The sequence below is a fragment of the Rhinoderma darwinii genome, chromosome 5 (assembly GCF_050947455.1).
Source record: "Rhinoderma darwinii isolate aRhiDar2 chromosome 5, aRhiDar2.hap1, whole genome shotgun sequence".
In the NCBI taxonomy this organism is placed as follows: Eukaryota; Metazoa; Chordata; class Amphibia; order Anura; family Rhinodermatidae; genus Rhinoderma; species Rhinoderma darwinii.
Window position 1 is genome coordinate 5,146,562 of NC_134691.1, and position 21,571 is coordinate 5,168,132.

General features: G+C 42.2%; 1 protein-coding gene across 1 annotated transcript in view; it reads right to left on the reverse strand.

The window, feature by feature from the left end:
• The window catches only part of LOC142652299 (uncharacterized), a 54,859-nt gene extending 34,312 nt beyond the window's left edge, over positions 1-20,547 (reverse strand). The window contains exons 1-2 of the mRNA XM_075827948.1: positions 20,251-20,547; positions 3,556-3,732 (exon numbers count right to left, since the gene is read on the reverse strand). Coding sequence (XP_075684063.1) covers positions 3,556-3,616 — 61 coding nt within the window. The 5' untranslated portion in view covers positions 3,617-3,732; positions 20,251-20,547. The remainder of the gene's footprint in view (positions 1-3,555; positions 3,733-20,250) is intronic.
• Positions 20,548-21,571: the final 1,024 nt, after the last annotated feature.

The window sequence follows — 21,571 nt, forward strand, 5'->3', positions numbered from 1 at the left end:
CACCTTGTATTACTCGGTTATTTGCACCTTGTATTACTCGGTTATTTGCACCTTGTATTACTCAGTTATTAGCACCTTGTGTTACTCGGTTATTAGCACCTTGTATTACTCTGTTATTAGCACCTTGTATTACTCGGTTATTTGCACCTTGTATTACTCGGTTATTAGCACCTTGTATTACTCGGTTATTAGCACCTTGTATTACTCTGTTATTAGCACCTTGTATTACTCGGTTATTAGCACCTTGTATTACACGGTTATTTGCACCTTGTATTACTCGGTTATTAGCACCTTGTATTACTCGGTTATTAGCACCTTGAATGACTCTGTTATTAGCACCCTGTATTACTCGGTTATTAGCACCTTGTATTACTCGGTTATTAGCACCTTGTATCACTCGGTTATTAGCACCTTGTATCACTCGGTTATTAGCACCTTGTATGACTCGGTTATTAGCACCTTGTGTTACTCGGTTATTAGCACCTTGTGTTACTCGGTTATTTGCACCTTGTGTTACTCGGTTATTTGCACCTTGTGTTACTCGGTTATTTGCACCTTGTGTTACTCAGTTATTAGCACCTTGTATTACTCGGTTATTAGCACCTTGTATTACTCGGTTATTTGCACCTTGTATTACTCGGTTATTAGCACCTTGTATTACTCGGTTATTAGCACCTTGTATTACTCAGTTATTTGCACCTTGTATTACTCGTTATTTGCACCTTCTATTACGCTGTTATTTGCACCTTGTATTACTCGGTTATTAGCACCTTGTATTACTCTGTTATTAGCACCTTGTATTACTCGGTTATTAGCACCTTGTATTACTCGTTATTTGCACCTTGTATTACTCTGTTATTAGCACCTTGTATTACTCGGTTATTAGTACCTTATATTACTCTGTTATTAGCACCTTGTATTACTCTGCTATTAGCACCTTGTATTGCTCGGTTATTTGCACCTTGTATTACTCGGTTATTAGCACCTTGTATTACTCGGTTATTTGCACCTTGTATTACTCGGTTATTTGCACCTTGTATTACTCGTTATTAGCACCTTGTATTACTCAGTTATTAGCACCTTGTATTACTCGGTTATTTGCACCTTGTATTACTCGGTTATTAGCACCTTGTATTACTCGGTTATTAGCACCTTGTATTACTCGGTTATTTGCACCTTGTATTACTCGGTTATTAGCACCTTGTATTACTCTGTTATTAGCACCTTGTATTACTCGTTATTTGCACCTTCTATTACTCGGTTGTTAGCACCTTGTGTTACTCGGTTATTAGCACCTTGTATTACTCTGTTATTAGCACCTTGTATTACTCGGTTATTTGCACCTTGTATTACTCGGTTATTTGCACCTTGTATTACTCGGTTATTAGCACCTTGTATTACTCGGTTATTAGCACCTTGAATTACTCTGTTATTAGCACCCTGTATTACTCGGTTATTAGCACCTTGTATTACTCGGTTATTAGTACCTTATATTACTCAGTTATTTGCATCTTGTGTTACTCAGTTATTAGCGCCTTGTGTTACTCGGTTATTAGCACCTTGTATTACTCGGTTATTAGCACCTTGTATCACTCGGTTATTAGCACCTTGTATCACTCGGTTATTAGCACCTTGTATGACTCGGTTATTAGCACCTTGTGTTACTCGGTTATTAGCACCTTGTGTTACTCGGTTATTTGCACCTTGTGTTACTCGGTTATTTGCACCCTGTATTACTCGGTTATTAGCACCTTGTATCACTCGGTTATTAGCACCTTGTATGACTCGGTTATTAGCACCTTGTGTTACTCGGTTATTAGCACCTTGTGTTACTCGGTTATTAGCACCTTGTGTTACTCAGGTATTAGCACCTTGTATTACTCGGTTATTAGCACCTTGTATTACTCGGTTATTTGCACCTTGTATTACTCGGTTATTAGCACCTTGTATTACTCGGTTATTAGCACCTTGTATTACTCAGTTATTTGCACCTTGTATTACTCGTTATTTGCACCTTCTATTACGCAGTTATTTGCACCTTGTATTACTCGGTTATTAGCACCTTGTATTACTCTGTTATTAGCACCTTGTATTACTCGGTTATTAGCACCTTGTATTACTCGTTATTTGCACCTTGTATTACTCTGTTATTAGCACCTTGTATTACTCGGTTATTAGTACCTTATATTACTCTGTTATTAGCACCTTGTATTACTCTGCTATTAGCACCTTGTATTGCTCGGTTATTTGCACCTTGTATTACTCGGTTATTAGCACCTTGTATTACTCGGTTATTTGCACCTTGTATTACTCGGTTATTTGCACCTTGTATTACTCGTTATTAGCACCTTGTATTACTCAGTTATTAGCACCTTGTATTACTCGGTTATTTGCACCTTGTATTACTCGGTTATTAGCACCTTGTATTACTCGGTTATTAGCACCTTGTATTACTCGGTTATTTGCACCTTGTATTACTCGGTTATTAGCACCTTGTATTACTCTGTTATTAGCACCTTGTATTACTCGTTATTTGCACCTTCTATTACTCGGTTATTTGCACCTTGCATTACTCGGTTATTAGCACCTTGTATTACTCGGTTATTAGCACCTTGTATTACTCGGTTATTAGCACCTTTTATTACTCGGTTATTTGCACCTTGTATTACTCGGTTATTTGCACCTTGTATTACTCGGTTATTTGCACCTTGTATTGCTCGGTTATTTGCACCTTGTATTACTCGGTTATTTGCACCTTGTATTACTCGTTATTTGCACCTTGTATTACTCAGTTATTAGCACCTTGTGTTACTCGGTTATTAGCACCTTGTATTACTCTGTTATTAGCACCTTGTATTACTCGGTTATTTGCACCTTGTATTACTCGGTTATTTGCACCTTGTATTACTCGGTTATTTGCACCTTGTATTACTCGGTTATTAGCACCTTAAGTGGGACGATAGAAAAAAAGGGGGACCAATGTGAGGCGCTGCTTAGTAACAATTGGGGTGTTTATTGAAGGTAGGCTACGCGTTTCGACGCAGGAATTGCGTCTTCATCAGGCCATGATTGCACCTTGTATTGCTCGGTTATTTTCACCTTGTATTGTCTACTGTAAGGCACATTTATTTGACGACATAACAGTGCTATTATTTTTGCACTTTATGACATGTATTATATTTGGAGGAGTAGTGGTCTATTATAGGTGGCATCGGCACATAATATAAAGATATAATCCGTCTTCCTGTAGTCAAAATGACCCTGGAAATATTCACAGACAGATGACAACTATGATAAGGCCTCGTGATGCAGCTTTAATGGCAGATACTTCAGGGTTTCCCCAGCACAACTATTTATGACACATCAATACAATATGGCAGAAATGTTTGATTGGGAGGGTGTCTGACTGCTGGGTACCCCGGCGACCACTGGGACATTGGGGTCCCTATTTACAGAGCTACTCTCCATTATACTCTATAGGAAATACAGAAACATCCGAACCATAACTAGGATAACATTTTATATCACGTGTGGCCCGGTTATTGTAGGACTTACCATATACGGTCAGGGAGGCCAGGAGAAGCGTGGGCAGCGTCACGTCCCGGCTCCGGTTCATTGTTCTCTGATATCAGCGGATGATAATTTACAATGCCGTATCTCTAGCAGGGGGAACGTCCAGTGCTTAGGACCCTAGAAGAGGATGAGTCCCTCCCATCAGGACCATTCATTTTCCTAAAATACAACAACAATAATAAACACTATGGGCTGGGACGGCAGAACAATGGATTCTTATATAAGAGCAATAATCACTGCAAGGCAAGAAAGTCTCCACACCCGGCGTGTACGATCGCAATGTGGGGCATGAAAACAAACGCCGAGCAACGAGACAGCTCAGTGGTTTGCTCCTTTTACAAGGATCAATGATCGGTTATGTATGAGGACGAGCGCTTGTTACTCCGATCCCTCGTCTCCATACATTTCCATGATGTCGGCAGCACAATGATAATATCTTGTGCTGCATAAACTTTACGATCAGCCGATCAATGAGGGTTTGCTCGTTTACCGGCTCCTCGTTGCCGTGCTTTCCTAAGAACGCTTGTTCTCCCCATCATCGGCCCGGGATCAAGGGCCTTTAGTCTTTTTCTCTTTGGTGCAACGTGCTACCCCAATATTGTGTTATATAGATAATATCCTCACATAGACATAAGACCATCGTATCCCGCGGGACACTAATGGATAATTATAAATTCCCTATTTAAGCAGGATTATTACCGGATCCCTCCCTCTCGTATACGGAGTCATTACACCAAGGGCTCATTCAGACGAGCGTGTAACTCGTCCGTGGGACGGCCGTTAAAACAACACGGACACATGTATTTTAACGGGGCGTTTCAACGGCCATTGTTTGAATGGCGCGTGTGAAGGACATGTCCTATTTTCTTGCGTTTTCACGCATTCCTCCATAGACTCAAGTCTAAAGGATCTGTGATCACGCGTGCAACTCGGACGTGGAAAACTTTAGTTTTTCACGTCTGAGGTTGCACGCGCTCGTCTGAATGCGGTGAATATACAGTGAATATACAGTGAATATACTGTGAATATACCGTGAATATACTGTGAATATACTGTGAATATAATGTGAATATAATGTGAATATACAGTGAATATACAGTGAATATAATGTGAATATACTGTGAATATAATGTGAATATACTGTGAATATACTGTGAATATACTGTGCATATACTGTGCATATACTGTGGATATACTGTGAATATACTGTGAATATTGTAAAGGATCTGCCAGGCACAACTTCTGTGTATACTCCCATAGGTAATCAGTCTGCACCTGAGTCTATGTCTCTGAGACTGACTCCATCTTCCACCACTCAGGATGGCAGGCTTAGGAGTGGGAGAGCCTATCGCAGCTTGGCCAGACGGAGCTAGCTCCCGCCCTCTGTCTATTTATACCTGCCTTTCCTGTTCCTCCTTTGCTTGTGATTCTTCTCGTGTGGTTTCCTGGCCCTGCTACAGCTTCTAACTATTTGATCCTGCTCTATACTGACCCTGGCTTACTGACTACTCTCCTGCTCTGCGTTTGGTACCTCGTGCACTCCTGGTTTTGACTCGGCTCGTTCACCATTCTTGTTGCTCACGGTGTCGCCGTGGGCAACTGCCCCTTTCCCTCTGCTTTGTGTTCCCTTGTCTGTTTGTCTCGTGCACTTACTGAGCGTAGGGACCGCCGCCCAGTTGTACCCTGTCGCCTAGGGCGGGTCGTTGCAAGTAGGCAGGGACAGAGTGGCAGGCAGATTAGGGCTTACTTATCCGTTTCCCTACCCCCATCATTACACATATACTGTGGATATACTGTATATTCATATGCTTCAGGTGGGCATCCAGTGTACGTTCGGTATTTAGTAATCGCCTGCTCCACCTCGTATTGTCTAGAGAATGGTCTGTGATGTAAAGTGACAGTAAGGTTATGTGCACACGTAGTATTTTCAGTAAACGTTCTGAAAAATCGGAAGCAGAACGCCTGCAAACATCTGCCCATTGATTTCAATGGAAAATACGGCGTTCTGTTCCGACGGGGCGTTTCTACACGGCCATTTTTCAAAACAGCGGCGTAAAAAAATGGACACGAACAAGAAGTGCAGGTCACTTCTTGAGTTGTTTTTGGAGCCATTTTTCATTGACTCCATAGAAAAACAGCTCCAAAAAACGGCCGTAAAAAACGCCAGTTACTAAAAAAAAGTCTGAAAATCAGGAGTTGACCGGGTCCGACACCATTGAAATCAATGGTGATGGAAACGTATGGTATCCGTTTGTCTCTGTCAGGGCTCCGTTCTGATGGAAAGTTCAGACGGAACGGAGCCCTGACGCAGATGTGAACGAAGCCTAATCTGCAGCAGAACGTTGGGCTCCATTGTTTCTCGGTATCAGTAGATCGTCTCCTCGCCGCCGGGCTCTGTCCAGTACAGACAATACTTGGTACGCTGCCACCATCCTGCCTTCTGCTGCGGTTTCTCTATGACAGAGGAATAAGCCCTGTGAACCCTTCCAGCGACGACAGGTTATCAGCGTTTCGTATCCACCACATGAAGGACACCTCTCGGCCAATCAGGACTGGAAAAAGAGCACATAAGATGCTCACCATCCCCTTCCCGCAACCATTTTTTGGGTCTTCCAAATCCATAGCTTTTTTATTTTTTCGCTGTTATGGCCGTGTGAGGGTTTTTTGTTTTTTTTTGGCAGGACGAGTTGTAGTTATTCATGGCCATATAATGTACTGGGAAACTAGAAAAAATATTTCTAGGGTGGAATGGGGAATAAAAGCAGCGTTATCTCCATTGTTTCTTGGGTTTGGTTTTTACGGCGTTCACCATGCGGTAAAACATCATCTTAACTTTATTTTGCAGGTCAATGCCGTTACGGTGATACCAAATTTATAGTTTTTATGTTTTGCTACTTTTACAAGGAAAAAAAGAATTTTTCTGAGAGCCATAACTTTTTTTTAATTTTTTTCATCAATTAAGCGATGTGCGGGCTTATATTTTTGCAGGGCGAGATGCGGTTTCTGTTGGTACCATTTTTTGGTACTTGCGACTTTTTGATCACTTTTTATTTCATTTTTGTGGGTGAAGAGATTAAAAGACAGCGATTCTGGCGTTTGTATTTTTATATTTTTATGGTGTTAAATAATAATATAATAATATGGTTCGAACTTTTACAGACGCGACAATATCAGTTATGTTATATTTATTTGTTTACAATGCTTTTGGGTGAAATCTGAAAAGATTATTTTTTTACTTTTAATATTTTTCTTGCACATTAAAAAAACTTGAACTGTTTTTTACTTTATTTATTAGTCTTCCTAGAGGACTTGAACCGTCAATCGTTGGATCGCTTGCACAATATACTGCAATACAGTATACTGCCATGACAACCATCGGCACCCTGCAATCGCAACCCAGGAGGGGGGGGGGCGCGATGGACTGTTGGAGAGGGCCGTTTCCCTTTTTAATTGCTTAGATGGTGCGGTCAGTATTGACCACGGCATCTAAGTGGGTATGCGCCCCATACTGTCCCTTTCCAATTATGACGTAATCCTCAACAAATGTCGGAAAGAGGTGAAAGAGGTTTTCTGGGACTGCTTCTGTAGAATAGGCCACCAATATCTAATCAGTGGGGGTTCAACCCCTAGCACCCCTGACATTGAACTATCCGAAAGGGGCCCTCGTGCTCCAGCAAGCGCAACATCCCGTTCATTGTTTACCAGGCACAGCGCTGTACGCTCGGTAGTGGCTCTGCCTGATATTGCAGCCCAACCCCATTCACTTCAATGAAACTTAGCTGCTGGGAGATGTAATACCAGGCAAAGCCACAACCAAATGTACGGCGCTGTGATTGGATAAACAGGGAAGGCTTGAATGTGGCAGACCCTTCATGCATCTGATCGGTGGGGAAGCTGGGAGTCGGCGCTCCACCGATCAGATATTGATAATGGATAAAACCATCAATATAACAGTCATGCAAAACCTCTCTAAACTCAAAAAGTGTCCCTAGTTTATACCTGTGGATGTGTTGATTATTACTGGATCAAAGTGTCACGTAGATTTCCTCCTTAGATATATATGTTTTAAATAAAATTGTCTATCGGTGTGTTTGGTGCAACTTTCAAATTAGTTTTTTTTTTTATATAATTTTTACTTTTTCAGATACAGCTGCTTTGTATCCTGTATATAGAGCAGCTGTATCATGCGCTGAAACCTGAATCCGTCAGGTCAGCGACACTGACGGGTTCAGTGACAGCGGGTTCATAATTTAGATGTGATCGATTACCGGTGGATCTTGCGTGCCAGAGACACGCAGAACCCACTGACACTGAAGCCGTCAGTCCTGCTGACCTGATGGATTCAGGTCTTAGCGAATGATACAGCTGCTCTGTACACAGGATACAAAGCAGCTGTATCTCAAAAAAGTTTAAATTATTTTTAATAAAAACTAATTTGAAAGTTGCACCAAACACACTGCAAGAGTGTATATAACAAAAAAAAAAAAAAAACGCTTTCGAAGGTGTACATAGCCTTTAATTAATTTTGGAGTCTTGCCTGAGGTCTGAATTAATTTAAGGGTCTGGTTAGGGGTCTAAATTAATTGATATGTGATGCAAATATAGATCCCCACAGAGCCCCTATTAGGTTGCATTTCCACTCTGGCCTCCCTTCCCCCCTACCACGTTCTGTTCCTGGCACTAATAGGGGGCACATTGTTGGCACTAATATGGTGGGTAATCTGCCAGCACTGATATTTCTGTCTTTACAAATGGTGCACTGTGAATGTGACTGTTAATGGGAGCAATGCTAGTAGTTGTCAGTGGACATTTTGGGGGGGGGAGGTACTCCTTAAAAATGATTCATTAGGTTGAAATAACATGTAGTGGCCTCAGCGAGGCAGTGGTGCAAAGCGGCAAACATGCAGTTATACAACAAATCGGCTCGGTTTTCAAATTGATTGTTAATGGTCGCACAGTTTTGCAGGTAAATGTTACGGCGCTGGTAATGCTCAAGACTTGCAACACCACACAATCGCTATTACATGGGTGTAGAAAAGGAACATCAACACTGACAAATAATAAAAAGCACAAGTAACTCACCAGTGAACGAGAAGAACTGAACACAGCAAGTAGTAGAAGATGGAGACGATGGGTAAATGGAGTAGATGGCAGATGAATCACTTACAAGCAGTTAACAGAAGAATCGACATTGGACAAGAATTTACATCAGTAACTGACCCTATTTGAATACTATCCCACAACAGCTTGGCAGCAGACCAAACGTACAGGAAAGGCAAACAAACCAGTGGAACTACTGATCCCAGGATACACATAAAACCACTATAAAAAAAACTAGATCTCTCAGAGGACCAACAGGTCCCACAGTACAAACAAACACATAGACAAGCAACAAAGTCAAGAACAAGAATATGGAGCACATGCCAGAAACAGTATAACCAGTACATGAGTAATCCAGGCCTGAAGTGTATATATAGCCCAAGAGAGGAACTCCACTCTAATCAACCAGGCAAAGCTAAATAATGACAAAATCCAGACTCCGGCCAAAGCATGATCTCTCAACGCCCAAACACAGAGATAACAGAACTCATTAGTTAGCAGAAGTCCTGCAGCTAATCGTGACGGTAAAGAGCAATTTTACGGGTAAAACCAAACGGTCATTTACAATCAATTTGAAAATCGCACCAATTTGCAATATAACTGCATGTCACTTTGATGTACAGGAATCTCTTTAGGTGTATCCCTTATTCACACAGTGAAGTTTTTGAATGCAATATTTTTTTTTTAGCTAAAACCAGGAACAGATCTCTAGAAAGGAGAAGTTTATAGGAACGCCTCAAATTTCGAATACTGCAAAAACTTCAAGATGGGCCAGATGCAAGTCAACATACAGCGCCCCCCGACCATCTTCAGTCCCCAAGTATGTTAGAATGTCAGCGCTCATCTGCCAAAAACTACTCATTGTCACTTTTCACAAGACTTTCCGGCCCTCGGATCTGCGGATTTATTATAAATATTTAGCCAACTGTCCAAAAACATCAGGAACAGAAGAAATCCCCAGGGAAAATGAGGAATGTAAAATAATCTCCGCTATTCTAGTCCCCAATTTTTATATGTACATTCCCGACTTTCTCTACAGGATGTTCCCGTCTCCTGGGATTCTCCGCTGTTATGTGGTTATCAGCTCAGTGTCCCAGTGATGACGATAATGAAGCCTCGGCTACCGTCACCATCTATCTATCTATCTCATATCTATCTATCTATCTCATATCTATCTATCTATCTCATATCTATCTATCTATCTCATATCTATCTATCTATCTATAGAGAAAAATATGGGGGAGAGATCCTCCAGCTCACCTGACACATGGCATGTGTGTCGTAGACATCGCACGGAATCTCGTGTCGGCACACGATGGGTGAAGGCAGACAAAGGCAGAGGGTTGAGTCCAGCGTTGTAGAGAGGTAAAACGGAATCTTGTTCCAAGTTTACTAGTATCAAATTAAAAGGTCCATAGGTATGGAGTCCTAGTGTGCAGGAAGGAGTGTATGTCGGTCCAGTCGTGAAGCCTACGCGTTTCAGACGTGTTAGACGTCCTTAATCATGGCTGTTTAAGGCCTGATTAAGGACGTCTAACACGTCTGAAACGCGTAGGCTTCATGACTGGACCGACATACACTCCTTCCTGCACACTAGTAAACTTGGAACAAGATTCCGTTTTACCTCTCTACAACGCTGGACTCAACCCTCTGCCTTTGTCTATCTATCTATCTATCTAATATCTATCTATCTATCTATCTCATATCTATCTATCTCATATCTATCTCTATCTATCTATCTATCTATCTATCTATCTATCTATCTATCTATCTATCTATCTATCTATCTATCTATCTATCTATCTATCTATCTCATATCTATCTATCTATCTATCTATCTCATATCTATCTATCTCATATCTATCTATCTCATATCTATCTATCTCTCATATCTATCTATCTCATATCTATCTATCTCATATCTATCTATCTCATATCTATCTATCTATCTCATATCTATCTATCTATCTCATATCTATCTATCTATCTCATATCTATCTAATCTATCTATCTCATATCTATCTATCTCATATCTATCTATCTATCTCATATCTATCTATCTATCTATCTATCTATCTATCTATCTATCTATCTATCTATCTATCTATCTCATATCTATCTCATATCTATCTATCTATCTATCTATCTATCTCATATCTATCTATCTATCTATCTATCTATCTATCTATCTATCTATCTATCTATCTATCTATCTATCTATCTATCTATCTATCTATCTATCTAATCTATCTCTCCTATCTATCTATCTATCTCATATCTATCTATCTCATATCTATCTCATATCTATCTATCTATCTATCTATCTCATATCTATCTATCTATCTCATATCTATCTCATATCTATCTATCTATCTATCTATCTCATATCTATCTCATATCTATCTATCTATCTATCTATCTAATATCTATCTATCTCATATCTATCTATCTATCTCATATCAATTCAATTCAATTCAATTCAAAGAAGCTTTATTGGCAGGACCAAATACATATTAGCATTGCCAAAGCAAGTAAGAAGTAAGGGAATGAGGGATAGGGACTGAGGGATTGGGGGATAGGGACACATCTAGGGTCAGGGTTATACAAGTCCATGGCATATCATGTCTCTCTCAGTCTATGGCATGCAGTGACATATTGTGCCGCTATGCCCACTGTGGTTTCCTCTTCACCCAGCTGGATGAAGAGTTTCTCTTCCTCTTCCATGGAGCTGAAGTCCGGTAAGAGATCAGAGAGTCTCCTGAAGTGAGTGTCCCTCACTGCTGAGTATTTGGAGCAGTGTAGCAGGAAGTGGGCCTCATCCTCCACGGCCTCCTGGTCGCACTGTTGGCACAGTCGGCTCTCCCTGGGCTGGTAGGTTTGTCTGTGGCGCCCAGATTCGATGAGCAGGTTGTGGGCGCTCAGTCTGTAGCGGCTCAGGATCTGTCTGTCTCTGGGGTTTGGCAGTTTCTCCAGATATGGCGCCAGTTTATATTGTCGCTGTAGACTCCGGTATATTGTCAGTTTCTGGGATGTCTTTATGTCGTTCCTCCAGTCACTGACATACTCCTCTTGGCCTTTGTTTATTGTCTCCTTGATTTCGGCTTTTGTGAGGCCGCGCTGAGTGACATTTTCTTCAGGCCGGGTCAGGGTGAGATGTTCTGGGGGGCCTGGTTTACCTGGGACCCCTTGGTGTAGCAAGGCTTTATGGTGATAGGAACTTTGCCTGCTGCTGTGTAGATGGGCCCAGAATGATAGCGCCCCCTTCTGGATTGTGAGGTGTAGTGGGAATCTGCCCAGTTCTGCCCGACAGGCACTATTTGTGGTGCTCCGATGGACTTGGAGAAGGTGTTTGCAGAATTCTAGGTGGAAGATTTCTGTTGGGCTGGAATCCCACCTTGACCAGTCTGGGTATGTGTCCGGACCCCAGACTTCACTGGCATACAGGAGGATTGGGGAGATGATGGAGTCAAAGATTTTCAGCCAGACCGTTACTGGTGGTTTGAGATGATAGAGTTTTCTTCTGATGGCATAGAAGGTTTTGCACGCCTTGTCTTTCAGAATCTCTATGGCTTGTTTAAAGCTTCCTGATTGGTTGATTTCTAGGCCCAGGTAAGTGTACCTGTCGGTCGCTGTGAGTGTGGCGTTATTTAGTGTGAAGGTCGGGTGCCTGGGGGATTTTGAGTTTCTCTTCTGGAACACCATGATGTTGGTTTTCTTTGCATTGATGGGTAGTGCCCACGTGGAGCTGAATTTTTCTAGAATTTGCAGGTTGTCTTGGAGACCTTTCTCGGTTGGTGATAGTAACAGAAGGTCATCTGCATACAACAGGAATTTCACCTGGGTGTCATGGAGGGCGAGACCTGGTGCTGAGGAGGATTCCAGAGCTGTGGCCAGTTCATTGATGTAGATGTTGAAGAGCGTTGGACTGAGGCTGCAGCCCTGTCTGACTCCTCGGCTCTGCTGGAAATCAGCCGTTCTTCTCCCGTTCACCTTCACGCTGCATCTGTTCTCTGTGTAGGAGCTTCTGATGACGTCATAGGTTTTACCTCCTATTCCGCTCTCCAGCAGTTTCAGGAATAGGCCCGGGTGCCACACTGAGTCGAAGGCCTTCTTAAAGTCAACAAAACAGGCGTAAATCTTCCCATGCTTTGTATTGTGGACGTGGCTCTTGATGAGGCTGCGCAGAGTGTAGATGTGGTCAGTGGTGCGGTGGTTTGGCATGAACCCAGCTTGGCTTTGGTGGAGGACATTGTGCTGGGTGAAGAAGCTGAGGATTCTCTTATTCAGGATGCTGTTGAACAGTTTCCCCAGGTTGCTGCTGACACATATCCCTCGGTAGTTGGCTGGGTCGTACCTGTCCCCACTCTTGTGGATTGGTGTTATAAGGCCTTGGTTCCAGATTTGCGGGAAGTAGCCGGCACTCAGCACTATATTAAATAGTTTTACTATTGCGGCCTGTATTTCTGGCGGGCTGTGTTTTATCATTTCTGGTGAAATTCCGTCTAGGCCGCTGGATTTTTTACACCTTATGTCTGAGGTTCTCTCTGTTACTTCTTGCAGTGTTATTGGTGTATCCAGGGGGTTTTGAGAATCTTTAAGTGTTTCCTCCATCGCCTTCAATTTTGATATTGTTTGTTTTTGTTCTTGGCTTTGTCCGTCTTTCGGGATATCTTTGTAGAGGTCCCTGAAATATTGGAGCCAGATGTTGCCATTTTGGATATGAAGGTTGTTTTTCTTGCAATTTTTGCCCATGTGTTTCCATAATTCCCAGAACGAGTTGTCATGGAGGGCATCTTGGAGTTGGGTAAGTTTGGTGGAGATGTGCCTTTGTTTTTTCTTTCGGAGTATGGTCTTGTATTGCCTCTGTATGTTGCTGTAGGCCTCCTTCAGACCGGTGTTGTTTGGGTCTTGGTGCTTCTTATTTGAGGCATTTCTTAGGGTCTTCCGTACTTCATGGCACTCACGGTCAAACCAACCGTTAGGATGTATTTCTTGTGGCCTCTTGTAGTCACATCTTTTCAGGTCAGACTTCTCTGCCATGGTATAAAATATATTATTGAGGTCATTTACGGCCTGATTTACCCCTCCTGGGCTTGTCTCATACACCTTGTTGTAGAAGTTGTGAAGCATCTCCTGCACTTCTGGTCTGTTCATTGTCTCTTTATATTTTATAGTTGACGTTTTGGACCATTTATAAGGTGAGGGCAGGTTGAAGAGGCCGGTTTGATGTGTTTTTTGTGCAGATGGTTTGGTTGTGGATTTGATGTATAGAAGTAATTGGTTGTGATCTGACAGGTGCGTTTGTGGAGTGACTATGAGTGCGCCAATGTTTGCGGGGTCCATGTCCGTGATGGCATAGTCTATTACACTGCTGCCTACATGGGAGTTTAGTGTATACCTTCCTAAAGAGTCTCCCTTGGTGCGGCCATTCAGTATGTGGAGTCCTAAGCTTCGACATAGATTCAATAGTTTTTTCCCGCTTTTGTTGACGGTGCTGTCATAGCTGTTTCTCTCTTTCTGTAGGGAGTTATGACAGTCGGCCTCTGCTCCAAAGATGAAGATGTTTCCATCATTGGTCAGGTAGTCTTTATCTCTCCCCGTTCTTGCATTGAGTTCTCCGTAGATGAGAACGCTACCCAGGGTCTGGAAATGGGCGGCTTCCCTTTGTATAATCTCAAAGCTGTCTGGGTTGGAGTACGGGGACTCTGGCGGTGCGATGTATGTTGCGCAGAGATACATGTCAGACTGAGAGGTGAGGATAGAGCTGCCTATTCTTATCCAGATGTGGCTGTCTCCTCGCTTCACGGCTTTGATCTGCTCATGGAGCTCCTCCTTGTACCAGACTAATATTCCTCCTGAACACCGGCCCTGCTTGATGTGTTTATTTTTCAGGGCGGGGACAGAGATTTCCCTGTATCCAGTGGGCACCAGGGACTCATTCTCTGTCCTAGTCCATGTTTCCAGGAGGATTTGTATATCGATATTTTTCAGTCTTTGGTTGAAGTCTGGATCGTTAATTTTGCATCCAAAGGCTGAGGCGTTGAGGCCTTGAATATTCCAGCTGCTGATTATAAAGGACGTCATTGTGTGTCCATATACCTTGTAATGAGCGGCGCTGTGTAGGACGGGCTGGAGATGTGACTGTTGGATGTGTTGTAGATGTTCTCGTGTTGTACAGTCACATTCGTTTTCTACATAGAGTGCTGAGCAGGGTCTTTATCATCTCCATGTCTCTGCTCTGCGTGTCTCTGTGTGAGGCAGGGGGTTTCCTCCATGTCTCTGCTCTGCGTGTCTCTGTGTGAGGCAGGGGGTTTCCTCCATGTCTCTGCTCTATGTGTCTCTGTGTGAGGCAGGGGGTTTCCTCCATGTCTCTGCTCTGTGTCTCTGTGTGAGGCAGGGGGTTTCCTCCATGTCTCTGCTCTGTGTGTCTCTGTGTGAGGCAGGGGGTTTCCTCCATGTCTCTGCTCTGCGTGTCTCTGTGTGAGGCAGGGGGTTTTCTCCATGGCTTTTGCCTCTGTTGGTCTGACCTTGGGTAAAGGCGTTTTTCTCCTGGGTGTAGTGAGGTGTGTGGAGTTTGAGGTCTTTTCATTGTTAGTGATGTCTCCATGTTTTGGTTTTTGCTGGTGTGGGGTCCAGGTCTGGGGGGTCTGTTCAGCACAATGTCTTTCAGTTCTTTGGCCAGGAGGCTGACCCCTCGTTTGTTGAGGTGTTTGTCATCATACAGGTGGTGCTGCTCTATGGAGGGGTGTTGTGCCAGGCTGATGTTTGACATTGAGCTGATGTTCGCTGCCAGCTTTGTGTTGATGGCCTGGGTGATCTCGTTGGGTACATCTTTTCTTGGGAGCACAGATGATATAATTATTTTACTGTCAGGGAACTTTTGTTGTGCCGTCTTTGCTAGTTGGGTCAGTTGTTCTGCAATCTGGGTCAGTTGTTCTATCTATCTATCTCATATCTATCTATCTATCTCATATCTATCTATCTATCTCATATCTATCTATCTATCTATCTATCTATCTCGTATCTATCTATCTATCTATCTATCTATCTATCTATCTATCTATCTATCTCGTATCTATCTATCTCATATCTATCTATCTATCTATCTATCTATCTATCTATCTATCTATCTATCTATCTATCTATCTATCTATCTATCTATCTCGTATCTATCTATCTCGTATCTATCTATCTCGTATCTATCTATCTCGTATCTATCTATCTCGTATCTATCTCGTATCTATCTATCTATCCATCCTTAAATAATATTAAAGGCCTCCAGTGTTCAAAAAAGGTATAAAAACTACAGTGGTTGTCCTCATTGATCGAATGTTAGTTACTCTGTTCACATCTTCATCAATATTTCTCCCAGAAAGTATTGAAAATACAGTTTAGTTTAACTCCAGAATTCGCACTACAAGGACTGGGTAACGATTTAATTCCCAATCCACATACAACAGTTCTGAGCCATAATTTTATAGCAGCCAAAATTGCTGATCCTCCTCAATCCCCGAACTTACCGACATAGTTATTAAAATCAACAATAATGATGGTGACGTATATATGTTTTCCGATGTAATCAACACAAATCTGCTCAATTTTTTTTACAATTCTTGGGAATGCTGGAAACTTCTAACTTGCCACTCTTCTAATGCCTTAATGTGAATTGTACTCAAAGGGTAAATAAACTTTAAAAAAACGTTTGGATCGGTGGGGGTCTGGGAACTGAGACCCCCTTCCGATCGCTAAAACGAAGCGGCAGAAGCGCTGTGCCGAGCAGTTGGTGTACAGGCTTCTAGACTTTCTATTCAGCCCGTCCACCCATTGCTTGGCTTTACGAGAAAAGCCCATCAGAAACGGAGCCCGAGCGCTTCTGCCACTTTGTTTTAGCGACCGGGGGTCTCAGTGCACGGACCACCACTGATTATAACTTCTGACATGTCAGAAGTTTTTTGAAAGTTTAGTTACCATTAAGTATATATGTATAAACTTCACTGATATTCTTTAAGACCTGTTGTTACACAGTTCATTTTCTTTTTTTAGATATAAAGTTTATTTTTCACTTTGTTTCTTTTACTTCGGTTACTTTATATTTTATTTTTAGATTATGCTTTTCCAACCTTCAAATTATGTTGGATTGATTCAATCGTACTTAAATGTACTGGTGTTTCGTACCTTTGTACATGTTCTTTGACATTGGAAACTTAATAAAGACGATTGAAACAGAAAATAACAGAAAGCTCATTATAAATCAGTAGGGCCGTCAGTCGCCTTTGGATCCATTGTACGACGGCTCCGGCACTGCATCATTATTCCTGTTATAATGTGGTGGGACAAGTCACCTTCTAATTATAAATTCCACATTTATAGATAATAAGATTGATGATAAGACACAGCCAAGTACAGGTGGCAGAAAACAAGAAACAGCCAAACAGCTAATTACTATTCATCTCAGTAAAAATTATGAAAAATTAATAAGAAAAATGTGCAAACTCAGCGAAAAAGTCAGAGACATCCGCTGTACGTGTATATAAGACATTCTACGACACTAAATCTCCGGCAGTACTTACATATATACTTTTATATACAGTATACATTATATATATATGTATCATATAGAGAGAGAGAGAGAGAGAGAGAGAAGGTTCTTTTCCACCAGTGAACAGTAAAATAAGCCATGAGGAAGGACGTGGTGTGCGTCTGAAACGCGTAGGCACCTTTCCATCAATCTCTCAGTATTTGCACTCGGGACTAATCTTGTTTTAAATACTCCTAATAAAATTGGAACTTTGTTCTATTTTAATCTACCGCGCTGGATCCTCCACTCTTTTTTTTTTCCAACAGTAAAATACGTCTGTGACAACCTCCGATATTCATCATGTAATAAAGTGGATATCACCAAGAATCAATAACACAACCTCATTTCTATCCTAAATTCAGTAACGCGTCTCATGGCCAAATCCTAAAGTGGCTAAACCGATATAAAGTACCTGCAAACTATGAAGATAGTCATGTATATTAGGTGGAGTTCCCCTTTAAATTTATAGAATAGAAAGAGGGACAGAGAGGAAAAACCGAGAGAGACAGAGAGACGAAAGAGAGAGAGAAAAATACACAGAAACAGAAAGGCAAAGAAAGATTGAGAGAAAGAGAGGGTAAGAGAGAAAGAGAGAGAATCAGAGAGAGAGAGAGAGAGACAGAAACCAAGACAGAGAAACAGAGAGCAAGAGAAATAGAGAAACAGAGAGACAGAAAAAGAGAGAGAAACAGAAAAAGAGAGAAACAGAAAAAGAGAGAAGCACAGAGAAAGAGAGAGACAGAGAAAGAGACTAAGAAACATAGAGAAAGAGAGACAGAGAAAGAGACGAAGAAACAGAGAAAGAGAGAGACAGAAAGAGACTAAGAAAGATAGAGAAAGAGAGAGACGGAGAAAGAGAGACAGGGAAAGAGACTAAGAAACAGAGAGAAAGAGAGAGACAGAAAGAGACTAAGAAAGATAGAGAAAGAGAGAGACGGAGAAAGAGAGATGGAGAAAGAGAGACGGAGAAAGAGAGACGGAGAAAGAGAGACGGAGAAAGAGAGACGGAGAAAGAGAGACGGAGAAAGAGACTTCGAAACAGAGAGAAAGAGAGAAAGAGACTAAGAAACATAGAGAAAGAGAGAGAGAGAAAAAGACACAGAGAAAGAGAAAGAAAGAAATACAGAGACAGAAAGGCAAAGAAAGAGAGTAAGATAGAAAGAGAGGGAAAGAGAAAAACAGATTGTAAGAGAGAAAAAGAGAGAATGAGAGAGAGCGAGAGAGACAGAGACCAAGATAGAGAGAGCAACAGAGAGAGAGAGCAAGAGAAATAGAGAAACAGAGACAGAAAAAGAGAGAGAAACAGAGAGAAGCACAGAGAAAGAGACTAAGAAACAGAGAAAGAGAGACAGAGAAAGAGAGCGAGAGAAAGAGACAGGGAGAAACAGAGATAAGCACAGAGAAAGAGAGAGACTGAGAAAGAGAGAGACAGAGAAAGAGAGAGACAGAGAAAGAGAGAGACAGAGATAGGGAGAAACAGAGAGAAGCACAGAGAAAGAGACTCAGAAACAGAGAAAGAGAGAGACAGAGAAAGAGAGAGAGAGAAAGAGACAGGGAGAAACAGAGAGAAGCACAGAGAAAGAGAGAGCCAGAGAAAGAGAGAGACAGAGAAAGAGAAAGACAGAGAAAGAGAGAGACTGAGAAAGAGAGAGACTGAGAAAAAGAGAGACAGAGAAAGAGAGACAGAGAAAGAGATAGAGACAGGGAGAAACAGAGAGAAGCACAGAGAAAGAGACTAAGAAACAGAGAAAGAGAGAGACAGAGAAAGACAGAGACAGAGAAAGAGAGAGACTGAGACAGGGAGAAACAGAGATAAGCACAGAGAAAGAGAGAGACAGAGAAAGAGAGAGACTGAGAAAAAGAGAGACAGAGAAAGAGAGACAGAGAAAGAGATAGAGACAGAGAAAGAGATAGAGACAGGGAGAAACAGAGAGAAGCACAGAGAAAGAGACTAAGAAACAGAGAAAGAGAGAGACAGAGAAAGAGAGAGACAGAGAAAGAGAGAAAGAGACAGGGAGAAACAGAGATAAGCACAGAGAAAGAGAGAGACAGAGAAAGAGAGAGACTGAGAAAAAGAGAGACAGAGAAAGAGAGACAGAGAAAGAGAGACAGAGAAAGAGATAGAGACAGGGAGAAACAGAGAGAAGCACAGAGAAAGAGACTAAGAAACAGAGAAAGAGAGAGACAGAGAAAGACAGAGAAAGAGAGAAAGAGACAGGGAGAAACAGAGATAAGCACAGAGAAAGAGAGAGACAGAGAAAGAGAGAGACTGAGAAAAAGAGAGACAGAGAAAGAGAGACAGAGAAAGAGATAGAGACAGGGAGAAACAGAGAGAAGCACAGAGAAAGAGACTAAGAAACAGAGAAAGAGAGAGACAGAGAAAGAGAGAGACAGAGAAAGAGAGAGACTGAGACAGAGAGAGAGAGAGAGAAACAGAGAGAAGCACAGAGAAAGAGAGACAGAGAAAGAGAGACAGAGAAAGAGAGAGAGAGACAGAGAAAGAGAGATATAAAGAAAGAAAGGGAAAGAGAAAGACAGCAAGAAAATCAGAGAGAGAGAATCTGACACTTTCATTGTTTCTAAATGGTGACAGACGCCTCGTATTACTTATTACTGGACAGTCCAGAGGTCTGTCTATATCTGCAGAGAGTGCGTAATATTGTCTATAATCATTATAAGAGGAGCAGTGACAAGCTGCCATTCCTTCCTGCTGTATATAGAGCTGGTTGTCACTATGAACAGGTAACATGATGTCATTTGTATCGGACGATGACGTATCTCATGACTGACAGATCACAACCCCCTATTTTTCTTTCTGGGCAATTTGGTAAAAATTGACTTCATGTTTATGGACAAATTATAAAACCAAAACGCGTCATTAATATTATAATATGTGTCTACAGCTCGGATAGAAATATCACGGACGCAAGTCCCGGATTGTTACACACTGGGTCTAGTAGTAACATTACATGTGGGATCACGAGGTTTCCTGGACTTACCTGCTCTAGAACCGTCTCCCAGGCTTAGATACGCAGGCTTAGATACATAGCACAGATCATTATACGGGTCCGTCTCATGTTTGCCTTCTATTACAATGTTCCAGATGCTTCTTCTACTCCCTTTTCCTCAAGAAAAATAAGTTAACATCTGGCAGAGAATCAAAAAGTGCGCCGAATGAGGGGAGACAATGGCCTGAAGATTGATAAGATCCCGGAGTGCGGAGTTGTCACAAACAATGGCAGACACAGATGTGCGGAGAGAGAGGAAACAACTGGAAGGGACTGAAGTGGATGACAGGATGGAGAGAGGGGTGACCAGCTCCAGGGAGGACGGTGGGGGATGGAGGAAGCCAGCAGCCCCCCCGCCCCATAATAACGTGCCGAAGGATGGGAAGTCCTATTATAAGGTTTTATTGGAGTTTCAAGGAGTTTCACAAACTTGAGAGCAAATAAAATCTCATCTGAAATTCTTGTACAAACAGTGAGATTTACTTGTACGTTTTCTGGCAGAAGAGCACGGACCTTAAAGGGCGTCCGTCACCAGAATGTCCGAGTTAGGGTATGTTCACACGCACTAATTACGGACGTAATTCGAGCGTTTTTGCCCCGAATTACGTCCGAAAATAGCACCTCAATAGCGCTGACAAACATCTGGCCATTGAAAGCAATGGGCAGACGTTTGTCTGTTCACACAAGGCGTAATTTACGCGCCGCTGTCAAATGACGGCGCGTAAATAGACGCCCGCGTAGAAGAAGTGACCTGTCACTTCTTTGGGCGTAATTGGAGCCGTTATTCATTGACTCCAATGAATAGCAGTGCCAATTACGTCCGTAATGGACACAGCGTTCAAGCGCCTGCACATGCCGTTACGGCTGAAATTACGGGGATGTTTTCAGGCTTAAACATCCCCGTTATTTCAGCCGTTACGGACGCCCTCCTCTGAACATACCCTTAAACTAGCATCAGGGTATTGTAGAGGAGACGGACCTGTTTCTAGCGTTAATTTTCATTTTCTGCTTCCTGCCTCCTTTGTAGAGAAATAAATGTTATTAACTTTATGCTAATGAGCATTTAGGTGCAATGAGGGCGTTACTATTGCATCCAAATACTCTTACGTCATTCCCCAGCTCAACCCCCCTCCCTCCCTTCTTACATTGATTGACAGGGGCCAGGCAGCGTAATCGGTGTGTTCGTACCTGGCTCAGTACTATCTGTAACGCGCGCGCATCCCTGCTCTTCACCGGGCGCATGCGCAATACGATCATTCTGCTCGACGTTCTAATCGGTACTACTGCGCATGCGCCGAATAAAGAGCAGGGA